Raw genomic sequence first — 12,477 nt, forward strand, 5'->3', positions numbered from 1 at the left:
CTAGTTCTTACATACGTAAGGTCTTCTGACCTACAAACATCCAAGATTTGGTTTTATTTATTAAAAGAAAAGAAGAAAAGCATGTAACAAAACACTATATCCTACATACTTACATCAAGGTTTTGAATTACCACCTAGGCTTATAATGACTTTGGCAAAAGCTTCACCTTTTCATTACATTTTTGTACAGCTTTGGCCGTTTTGAAGGCAGTTTCTACTTAATAGTAAAAAAAAAAAAGCACTCATTGCACTACACACAAATCAGTGTTGTGGATTTTACCACCATCATTCGGACAGGGACTAAAGTACGGGTAGAGTTTCTCAGTGAAGCGGCAGCCAGTAAAGGAGTAGATATGAGCTGCAGCATCAACGTCATAAAAGGAGACCAGACCCTCCTCATAATCCACAAACACCCCCACCTTCTCAGGCTGAGACTTCGGAGAGAAACAGATTGAAGGGTCTGCAGGAGCAAAGAACCCACCACGCCACTTATGGCATACAGTCCAGTAACCATTAGTGGCACCCAGTGTGATTTTTTCTTTCATGTTGGCCAACTTTATGGCCACTCCTAAAGTCCACGTAGACCACTTTTCAACATGAACAGCGAAGTAAAATTTTCCCGAAGTGAAACCCTGCTTTGATAAGACACATCTGCAGTCACTACCTTGATTTGCCTGTTGTTTATCATTAGATTGTGCAGGTCTGGGATGTACAATATCAGGATCGAGTGTCACATCCACTGCATACTGCTGGACCCTCTTCAGCTCGGCCTCAAGCAGCTTCTTCATCAGTTCACTGAGCGTCTCCTCCAGCTGATTCACAGCTCTCCTCACAGTCCCCTCATGTGAAGGTGGACAAACGCTGACTTTTGTCCAGTCCTTGGTGGGTGGAGCAGCGTTCAGGGACAGGAGTCTTTGGAGGAGGTGGAGGTGGTCTTCAGAGCGTGAGAGCTGCTCCACCTCAGAGCTTCTCTTCTTCAGCTCAGAGATTTCCTGTTCCAGCTCTTTGATGAAGCCTTCAGCCTGTTTCTCTGTCTTTCTCTGCTTCTCTTTGATCGTGTCGATGAACTCGGCCTGGCTTCTCTCAACAGACTCCTTCAGAGCGCTGAAGACCTGAACACCACCTGCTATCTCTCTGTCTGCATAAACCTTACTGAGCTCCACCGAGCGTTTGATCTCCTGAATCTTCAGTCGTCTCTTCTGGATCATCTGCTGAGTTTCAGCCTCTGTCTTCCCCAGCTCGGCCTTCTTTCCTTCATATCCTTCTTTCAGAGGAACAACATCATGTGTCTTGTGGTCTGAATATATGCAGGGCATGCAGACACACATCTGGTCGGTCTTACAGAATAGCTCCAGCAGTTTATTGTGCTTCTTACACATCCTACCTTCCAGGTTCTCCACAGGGTCGATCAGCTGATGTCTTTTCAGGCGTGAAGCTGTCAGATGAGGCTCCAGGTGAGTCACACAGTAGGAGGCCAGACACACCAGGCAGGACTTCAGGGCCTTCAGTTTGGTTCCAGTGCAGACGTCACAGGGAACTTCTCCTGGTTTGGCAGCTTGTTGCTCTGAGCTGCTGATGCTGGCTTTCTGTTGAGCTGACTGTCTGAACTGAGCAGCCATCTCAGAGATGAAAGTGTTGACCTGCAGCTCAGGTTTTGTGTTGAAAACCTTTTTACAGTTGGGACACTGATACAGGACATTAATATTCCAGTGTTCAGTGATGCAGGTTTTACAGAAGTTGTGTCCACATGGTGTGCTGACTGGATCAGTGAACACATCCAGACAGATGGAGCACAGAAACTGATCTTCAGTCAGCAGACAGCTGGCAGCAGACACATCCACACTCTGAGGACAACAAGTAAGGAAAAACAAAACTATTACCTATGTTTTGATTCATAAAATCAACCAATGATGAAGTAATATAAGTCAAAGAGACAAAATAAACAGAACCTACTGCAACAGGTGGAGAGAGAGAAAGAGCAGCAGGTGGTGTTGGTGTTGATATTGATGTAAATGCTGCCAAACTCACACTTAAACGTTGGTGCAGCCTGCAATATTGATTTCAGGCCATTGATGATCAAGTTCCAAGTTCAATGAACACAAACTAAAATTAAAGCTGCAAGCAGCGTTGGTCGGGCCCTCGCATGTAGCACGTCGAGGTGTGAGGCGGCCACGTTGCATATTCTGGAGCTCTGCCAGTGTGGCTGTTAATTTGCCATGGGCTTCGGACGCTGAACAAACGTGTTCTTCACAATATACGACTATAAATGAACATGTAGTTGTGTTCGGGGCAGGACTGTTATCAAGCACGTAACATTTGGTACAGATGTGAGCATGTACACTGAAGTTGAAACAACTTCCTCTTTCATGGCGAATCATTGATTTTGGATGCCACGCCACGGGCACGTCGTTTCACGAAAACTTACCATTTGTACAACTTTTAATCATCAATGTCTTTAGACTGCACAGCAAAAATCTGAAGTCGGTCGGACTAATTCTGTATGAGGAGTTTGTTAAAGTACGGAGCCTGTAAATCATCCAAAAATGACCATAAGATTCAAAATGGTCAACTTTCTGTTGTGTTTAGGGCATCGCTCCAAGAGGCTTTTTTGCACATTTGGGCATGATACATGTGCCATGGGGGCTTCTTCATTGAAGATCACTTACTGTTGCCAGTAGGTGGCGCTATGACTATGGGTGAATGTTGTCTTGTACATGTGTTTAGGGCAGGACTCGTTTCAATCGATGTGAGCATGAACAGTCAAGTTACAACTACTTCCTGCATCATGGCAAAGAGTTTAACTTTGCCGCCACACCACCGGCACACCATTTACTGCAAAGTCATGAGTTTTACAACATGGCTTCATCAATGCGTTATTGGTTGTCTGGGAAAGTTTTGAATTTGATATATCCAACCTGCTAGGAGTAGTACATTAAAGCATAAAACATGTCATTTCCTGTTGCCAGCAGGTGGCGCTGTGACGTTGAGTGAATATTGGCATGTGGATTTGTTCAAGGCAGGACTTTTTTAGTACATTCCAAATTTGGTGGAGATGTGAGCATGTACACTGAAGTTACAACAACTTCCCATTTTAATTCCACGAAAACTCACCGTTTGTACAACTTTTAATCATCAGTGTCTTTAGACTGCACAGCAAAAATCTGAAGTCGGTCGGACTAATTCTGTATGAGGAGTTTGTTAAAGTACGGAGCCTGTAAATCATCCAAAAATGACCATAAGATTCAAAAAGGACGACTTTCTGTTGGGTGTCGGGCATCACTCCAGGAGGCTTTTTGAGACATCTGAACATGATACATGTGCCACAGAAATTTCATACATGTAGGTGAAATGTGTGGTTGGGCTGCTGAAGGTCACTTCCTGTTGCCAGAAGGTGGCGCTATGACTGTGGGTGAATGTTGGTACATGTGTTCAGGGCGGGACTCTTAATAAACGTGTAAAATTTGGTAGAGATCTGAGCATATACAGTTGAGTTACGACAACTTCCTGTGTCATGGCGAAGCATGGAACTTTGGTAATAACCGTTTGTACGACTTTTAATCATCAGTGGGTTTAGACTGAACATCGAAAACTTAAAGTCGATTGGATTGATTCCCTCGGAGGAGTTTGTTAAAGTACAAAGTGTTCCAAAAATGACCATAAAATCCAAAATGGCAGACTTCCTGTTGGGCTTAGGCAGTGGCTCCAAGAGGCTTTTTTGTATGTCTGGACGTGATACACATACCACAGAAATGTCGTACACGCAGGTGAAACTTAGTCCGGGGGCTGCTCTGTAGGGGGCGCTAGCGAGCTATTTTGCCACGCCCATGCCTGAAAGTTTTTTCACCACTCCTGAATTTTGTGCAAAGTTTGGGGAGTTTTCAAGTAGGTCTAAGCCCCCAAATAGAGGTTACTTTGCAGAAAAAAGAAAGAAAGAAATCCCTGCAGTTTCAATAGGGACCTCGAATGGTTCGTGCCCTGGCCCTAATTAAAGCTGCAAGCAGCGTTGGGCGGGCCCTCGCACGTGTAAAGCGTCGAGGTGTGAGGCGACCATGTTTTGTCAGAAACAGCTTACTCTCTGTTACCAGTGGGTGGCGCTATGGTGTTGACTGAATATTTTCATGTAGATGTGTTCAGGACGGGACTATTATCGACCATGTAAAGTTTGGTAGAGATCGGAGCATGTACACTAAAGTTTTAATAACTTCCTGTTTAATGGCGTACCGTTGATCTTTGAAGCCACGCCACGGACATGCCCATTGAAGAACATTCACAGATGGACCTCAGTTAAAAAAGATTTCAGGCCTGAGTGGAACTTCCTGTCTAAGTATAGCGCTATATATAGTTTTTATGTGATACCAGCTGTTGAGACACAGTAGGCCAAAATATTATCAGCTGTACTGCTTTACAAAGGCAGACAGCAGTAAGGACTCTGCAGAAACAGGAAGTTGAGAGAGAAAAACCCATAAAACCATATATATTCTGTACTTTTGTACAATCCAAAGGGCATCTCACCAAGGCTAGTTAGCTTTTAGCTTGTAGAATACGGTCACTGTGGTTTGGTTCTTACCTCTGTTTTACTGCTCTGGCAAAATATACATGTTGTTTTTATCATGGATCACACAAATCTACAGCATCAAATCTTTTATCTGGTTAAACGGATGTAAAACAGTCAGATTCTGGTTTTAACTAAACTTTGACCAAATACTGAGTCAGAGCATTTTGGCTTTGTAGGGCCGTGTACTCACCAGGGTTTGGCAGAGATTCTGCTGTTTTGTTGAGAAAAATCTGATGGATTCAGTTGAATGTTTCTTTAGAGAGAAACAGAGAGACTTGTCTCGACTGCAGCTCTGCTGTTGCTCAGACACACTTTCACTTTCATTGGAGGAAATGTGACGTTGCAGCTCTCTTCGTTAACGGTTGCTCCTTCCTTCGTTCTCTGTCGTTAGATTTAACTTTTGGGAACTTTGTCTTCTTTTGTTGAAATAAAACTGGTTTATATTCTTTCAAATCTGATTAATTTTGCTCCTCTTTCCCTTTTGCTCCTCCTCTGCAGGGAGGTTTTATTGCCTCCTTGAGAAAAACCTTGACAGCTTTGGAACAAGATGAGTTTTTACTTTTGGTTTCTTCTTCTTGTTTTTCTATAGTGAAAGTATACAGCAGCCAAAATAACATACAATTACAAACAGACAACATAACGAGGTCAGTGCAACATTTTCAAGAACATACTGTGTGCTTTGATCAACAGGTTACAACGCTCCCTTTACAGTCCCTCTACAATCCCACAAACACTCCAGTGTTAAGCTCACTGTTTAGTCTGTTTTTTTACTTTTCTTCTACTTTCCAATCTGTTTACCATCTTTTCTTTACGTGACAGATTTCTTATTGATCACATAACAGGGAAAAGTAAAGACACACTGAGATGGAAAACTTTTGTCACTGGGCCACAAGAAGGCTTCTCTGTGATGTTGAGGTTGTAAAATAGGCGTACTGTATTTATATTTTTACAGAGAGTAGTAGGCCTTAATTCCTTTCCAATGCTGGAAACCAGGAAAATTAGTGTGTCTAAGAAAACAGGTGATTTATAATGATCATGTGTATTTTCATGCAGGATTTTGAAACTCCTAAGGTTTAGGAACTGTCGAAATTACAGTTATTTATGAAGAGCATGTTTCAGGCTGCAGATTGTTATAAATTAGAGGGCTTGTATGAAATTAGAGTGTGAGAGATAAAACTGTGTTAGACCAGTCAGGTCCTGGACTATGCTGCAAGAGAGGGAGAGCTCAGATGTGCAGTTCAGTGGTGGTATTTCTATGAGATCACCAAGCTCAGAAAATAAGTGATGACATACTTTGGCTTCCTGGGGAAAACACTATTTCTCTAAATTCTACTATAAAAATATTATATTCTAATCTGACGGCCATATTCACACTGGGGAAGAGGAGGAGAGGAGGCACAGAGAGAGAGGATGATGATATAGAGAGCAGAGAATCAGACACATTAAATGTGCAGAAGAAAAAAATGGAAGCTGCTCTGGGAAGCAGGAAACCAACAGTTTCCCTTCTCAACCCCCACGGCCACCAATAGATCTCAGTAAAAAGATGGCTACAGTCCTGAGAGGAACTTTCTGAGTAGAGCTCAGGTTTTGACTTAATAGCTTAATATCAAAAACAGGTCTGAAAACTGTAGCATCCTCCAGAATCCAAAGAACAGCAGTCAAGTCACCCTGGATGGTTTCAACTCAGATGCTGAGTTTGCTAATGCTCTTAATCCTTTTTATGATTGCTTTGGTTCCTTTGATTTAAGTAATGAAACTCAAGAACTGAGTAACAAACTTGAAGATAATCAGCCTTCCTCTCGGTAAGAGTAAATAAGAATCATGGACCTGACATAATCTGTGGTCGTTTATTTAAATCTTGTGCAAAAGATCTGAGTCTTGTATTCCACAACATTTTTCCTTTTCACAAGTCCTTACAGGCACAGCATGTAACTAAGTCTGGAAGGGTGATATGTTAGTCCCTGTTCCCACATCCAGTTGCCCCAAAACCTTTAATGATTTTAGACCAATTGTTCTGATGTCTCTTCAGATGACTCTGTTATTGTTAGTTAGCTTCAGGACAATGAGGCCAGCCCCGGCCCTGTCATCGATGATTTTGTCCCAAGGTGTGAGGCGTCCTATTTTCAATTAAATGTGTGTGCTCCCTTTTTCTTCTCTGGCCTAGTTCACACAGACACGGGTATTTTTATAAACTGAATTTTTCCTCCTGCCTTTAAAAAAACATCCAGTCCACACAATTTTTAATGATGACGTCCACCCTTTGCACAGCGGTTTATAGTCCGAAAGTGCAGAATAAAGCGGTGTAAACTAGCATCAGCAAGAACAAGATGCACAGATGACATAAAAGCAACATTTACTTAATAATTTTATTTATTTAGTGATGATTGGAGTACCTGAGTACATTTATTATAGTTTAAAATTGTTTTATTATGTTTATCTATTGTCTGTGTTGTTTCTAAAATGGGAGGATGACTCATCTTCCGCAAAACAAATCTACCGGGTAAAAATAAAGTAAATAAAGTAACCTGAACGTGAAGGCAGGAAATGCAGTTATTAGAATAAATTAGACCATATTAGATCAAATAAAACAGAGTGAAAAAAAAATTGTTGTAGTAGTAAGTAGCACTGTGACACGTGAGGAAAACATTTACAGAAAGACAGGGAAAAAACACATTAATTAGAATCTAATCAGCGTTGTTTTACTCAGTGTGATTGACAGGAGAGATGATCAGAGGGGCAGAGTTTTTACCACCATTGTTATTACAAGGACTAAAGTATGGGTAGAGTTTCTCAGTGAAGCGGCAGCCAGTAAAGGAGTAGATAAGAGCTGCAGCATCAACGTCATAAAAGGAGACCAGACCCTCCTCATAATCCACAAACACCCCCACCTTCTCAGGCTGAGACTTCAGAGAGAGACGGACTGAAGGGCCAGCAAGAGCTTTGTACTCATTTTCATTCCTCAACCATATCGTCCAGTAACCTTTCTGAGGACTCAGAGTGATTTTTCCCTTCCTGTTGATCGACTCTCTGGCCACTCCTAAATCCCACTTAGTCTTCCCTTTAACCTGAACCTCGTAGTAAAATCTTCCTGAAGAGAAACTCTGCTTTGCTAAGACATTAGGACAATAATCAAATCTCTCTGGATTGTCTGGGAGATTTTTCTTTACATTACCATGTTTAACTTGTTTTCCATCATCAGACAGGATGAGAGCAGGATTTGCTGTATCAGGATCAAGTGTCACATCCACTGCATACTGCTGGACCCTCTTCAGCTCAAACATCTCCTCCATCTGTTTCCTGAGCGTCTCCTCCAGCTGATTCACAGCTCTCCTCACAGTCCCCTCATATGAAGGTGGACGGACGCTGACTTCTGTCCAGTCCTTGGTGGGTGGAGCAGCTTTTGGCTGATTTGGTATGAGTTGGTTGTCGAAACATTACAAACAACATCTGCTGTTCGAGGTTGTTTTGTAGTTTAGCATTGATAACAGCCGCTAGTTCTTACATACGTAAGGTCTTCTGACCTACAAACATCCAAGATTTGGTTTTATTTATTAAAAGAAAAGAAGAAAAGCATGTAACAAAACACTACATCCTACATACATCCATCAAAGTTTTGAATTACCACCTAGGCTTATAATGACTTTGGCAAAAGCTTCACCTTTTCACTACATTTTTGTACAGCTTTGGCCGTTTTGAAGGCAGTTTCTACTTAATAGTAAAAAAAAAAGCACTCATTGCACTACACACAAATCAGTGTTGTGGATTTTACCACCATTATTCGGACAGGGACTAAAGAATGGGTAGAGTTTCTCAGTGAAGCGGCAGCCAGTAAAGGAGTAGATATGAGCTGTAGCATCAACGTCATAAAAGGAGACCAGACCCTCCTCATAATCCACAAACACCCCCACCTTCTCAGGCTGAGACTTCGGTGAGAGACGGACTGCAGGATCTGCAGGAGCAAAGAACCCACCACGCCGCTTATGGCATACAGTCCAGTAACCATTAGTGGGGCTCAGTGTGGTTATTTCTTTCATGTTGGTCAACTTTATGGCCACTCCTAAAGTCCACGTAGACCACTTTTTAACATGAACAGCGAAGTAAAACCTTCCTGAAGTGAAACCCTGGTTTGATAGGACACACCTACAGTTATTACCTTGATTTGCCTGTTGTTTATCATTAGACTGTGCAGGTCTGGGATGTACGATATCAGGATCGAGTGTCACATCCACTGCATACTGCTGGACCCTCTTCAGCTCGGCCTCAAACAGCTTCTTCATCTGTTTACTGAGCGTCTCCTCCAGCTGATTCACAGCTCTCCTCACAGTCCCCTCATATGAAGGTGGACGGACGCTGACTTCTGTCCAGTCCTTGGTGGGTGGAGCAGCGTTCAGGGACGGGAGGCTTTGGAGGAGGTGGAGGAGGTCTTCAGAGCGTGAGAGCTGCTCCACCTCAGAGCTTCTCTTCTTCAGCTCAGAGATTTCCTGTTCCAGCTCTTTGATGAAGCCTTCAGCCTGTTTCTCTGTCTCTCTGCTTCTCTTTGATCGTGTCGATGAGCTCGGCCTGGCTTCTCTCAACAGACTCCTTCAAAGCGCTGAAGACCTGAACACCACCTGCTATCTCTCTGTCTGCATCTTCCTTACTGAGCTCCACTGAGCGTTTGATCTCCTGAATCTTCAGTCGTCTCTTCTGGATCATCTGCTGAGTTTCAGCCTCTGTCTTCCCCAGCTCGGCCTTCTTTCCTTCATATTCTTCTTTCAGAGGAACAACATCATGTGTCTTGTGGTCTAAAACAGTGCAGAGCATGCAGACACACATCTGGTCGGTCTTACAGAACAGCTCCAGCAGTTTATCGTGCTTCGTACACATCCTGCCTTCCAGGTTCTCCACAGGGTCGATCAGCTGATGTCTTTTCAGGCGTGAAGCTGTCAGATGAGGCTCCAGGTGAGTCTCACAGTAGGAGACCAGACACACCAGGCAGGACTTCAGGGCCTTCAGTTTGGTTCCAGTGCAGACGTCACAGGGAACTTCTCCTGGTTTGGCAGCTTGTTGCTCTGAGCTGCTGCTGCTGGCTTTCTGTTGAGCTGACTGTCTGAACTGAGCAGCCATCTCAGAGATGAAAGTGTTGACCTGCAGCTCAGGTTTTGTGTTGAAAACCTTTTTACAGTTGGGACACTGACACGGGACACTAATATTCCAGTGTTCAGTGATGCAGGTTTTACAGAAGTTGTGTCCACATGGTGTGCTGACTGGATCAGTGAACACATCCAGACAGATGGAGCACAGAAACTGATCTTCAGTCAGCAGACAGCTGGCAGCAGACATATCCACACTCTGAGGACAACAAGTGTGAAAAACAAAACTATTACCTATGTTTTGATTAATAAAATCAACCAATGATGAAGTAATATATATATAAAAGTCAAAGAGACAAAATATACAGAACCTACAGCAACAGGTGGAGAGAGAGAAAGAGCAGCAGGTGGTGTTGGTGTTGATATTGATGTAAATGCTGCCAAACTCACACTTAAACGTTGGTGCAGCCTGCAATATTGATTTCAGACCATTGATGATCAAGTTCCAATTCAAGTTCAATACTACTGTTGCCAGTAGGTGACGCTATGACTATGGGTGAATGTTGTCTTGTATGTTTAGGGCAGGACTCTTTTGAAACGTGTAAAATCTGGTACAAATGTGAGCATGAACAGTCAAGTTACAACTACTTCTTGCGTCATGGCGAAGAGTTTAACTTTGCCGCCACACCCCCGGCACACCATTTACTGCAAAGTCACGAGTTTTATAACATGGCTTCATCAATGCGTTATTGGTTTTCTGGGAAAGTTTTGAATTTGATATGTCCAACCTGCTCGGAGTTGTACATTACAGCATAAAACGTGTCATTTCATGTTGCCAGCAGGTGGCGCTGTGATGTTGAGTGAATATTGGCATGTGGATGTGTTCAGGGCGGGACTCTTATAATGTATTCCAAATTTGGCGCAGATGTGAGCATGTAGACTGAAGGTACAATAACTACCTTTTTAATGGAGAATCATTGATTTTTGATGCCACGCCACGGGCACGCCGTTCCACAAAAACTCACTGTTTGTACAACTTTTAATCGTCAATGGGTTTTGAGCGCACAGCACAAATCTGAAGTTGGTCGGACTAAATCCCTAGGAGGAGTTCGTTAAAGTACAAAGTTTGTAAATTGCCAAAAATGACCATTAAATACAAAAGTTTGGTGACTTTTCGAGTATGTTGCACCCAAAATTTAGGTTACTTTGCAGAAAAAAATAAAAATAATAATCCGTTCAGTTTCAGTAGGGACCTCGCACAGTTTGTGCTTGGGCCCTAACTATTTTTGCCTTTACAGTAATCAAATAGCAACCTAAATGCTCAACTTTTCTTCCAAATAACAGTTTTTAGTAGTAGTTTTAAATAATATATAGGTCTATATTAAATTGATGTTTGTTGCAAAGAGAGAGTCCACTAACTGAGCTTCCTGTCAATGTCCCGGTTTGAGAGTCATCCAAAGATAAGACCGTTTGTTTGGTGGATTTTTTTTTAGAGTAAACAAGTCGAGGTGGATCCCTCTGCCTTTTGTTCCCTGTGGTTTTACATCATGTTTGAAGGAAACCTCTGGCTGATTGCTGCCTGCTGCCACTCACTGATATGACTTGAGCTTTTGCTGTTAGCTGCTTCTTAGTTATTCGATAATAGTAGACTAATAAATAATAAATCAGGTAAATAAATGAATATAAATGAGGTAATAAATGAAACAATTAGACACTAATCTAAGGTCTTCAGCATTCCAGTGATAACACCCCAAGCCATTTAAATCTGTAAAATTATAAAATAATTCAACTCCAAAATAAACATTTTTATTCCAATTTAACATTGCCTTTATACATCTAGTGATACATTTAGTTTCTCTCCACAACCTCCTTGGCCACAGATGGACCTAGTCCAAGTATAGCGCTATTTATAGTTTTTAGGTGATACCAGCTGTTGAGACACAGTAGGCCAAAATATTATCAGCTGTACTGCTTTACAAAGGCAGACAGCAGTAAGTTGGTTCTTACCTCTGTTTTACTGTTCTGGCAAAATATACATGTTGTTTTTATCATGGATCACACAAGTCTACAGCATCATATCTTTTATCTGGTTAAACAGATGTAAAACAGTCAGATTCTGGTTTGAACTAAACTTTGACCAAATACTGAGTCAGAGCATTTTGGCTTTGTAGGGCCGTGTACTCACCAGGGTTTGGCAGAGATTCTGCTGTTTTGTTGAGAAAAACCTGATGGATTCAGTTGAATATTTCTTTAGAGAGAAACGGAGAGACTTGTCTCGATTGCAGCTCTGCTGTTGCTCAGACACACTTTCACTTTCATTTGGGGAAATGTGACGTTGCAGCTCTCCTCTTTCCCTTTTGCTCCTCCTCTGCAGGGAGGTTTTATTGCCTGCTTCAGAAAATCCTTGACACATCTTCGGAACAAGATGAGTTTTTACTTTTTGTTTCTTCTTCTTTAGCTTTAACATAACAAAAGAGGTCAGTGCAACATTTTCAAGAACATACTGGTGTGCTTTGATCAACAGGCTACAACGCTCCCTTTACAGTCCCTCTACAATCCCACAAACACTCCAGTGTTAAGCTCACTGTTTAGTCTGTCTTTTTACTTTTCTTCTACTTTCCAATCTGTTTACCATCTTTTCTTTACGTGACAGATTTCTTATTGATCACATAACAGGGAAAAGTAAAGACACACTGAGATGGAAAACTTTTGTCACTGGGCCACAAGAAGGCTTCTCTGTGATGTTGAGGTTGTAAAATAGGCCTATTGTATTTATATTTTTACAGAGAGTAGTAGGCCTTAATTCCTTTCCAATGCTGGAAACCAGGAAAATTAGTGTGTCTAAGAAAA

The 12,477-nt window shown here is 42.1% G+C and overlaps 1 protein-coding gene and 1 pseudogene across 1 annotated transcript; both read right to left on the reverse strand.

The window, feature by feature from the left end:
- Positions 1-226: 226 nt before the first annotated feature.
- LOC119893712 (E3 ubiquitin-protein ligase TRIM41-like) lies at positions 227-6,483 on the reverse strand. The gene is made up of 3 exons (XM_038706038.1): positions 6,473-6,483; positions 4,746-4,905; positions 227-1,844 (listed from the first exon to the last, which is right to left on the reverse strand). The coding sequence occupies exons 1-3, from the start codon at positions 6,481-6,483 to the stop codon at positions 243-245; spliced, it is 1,773 nt and encodes a 590-aa protein (XP_038561966.1). The 3' UTR covers positions 227-242.
- A 424-nt stretch (positions 6,484-6,907) lies between these two features.
- On the reverse strand, positions 6,908-11,934 carry LOC119893322 (annotated as a pseudogene).
- Between the last annotated feature and the right edge of the window lie 543 nt (positions 11,935-12,477).

Source organism: Micropterus salmoides, unplaced genomic scaffold, assembly GCF_014851395.1.
Source record: "Micropterus salmoides isolate LMB-PRFRI ecotype aquatic unplaced genomic scaffold, ASM1485139v1 Ms_hic_scaffold_8, whole genome shotgun sequence".
NCBI classification, from domain to species: Eukaryota; Metazoa; Chordata; class Actinopteri; order Centrarchiformes; family Centrarchidae; genus Micropterus; species Micropterus salmoides.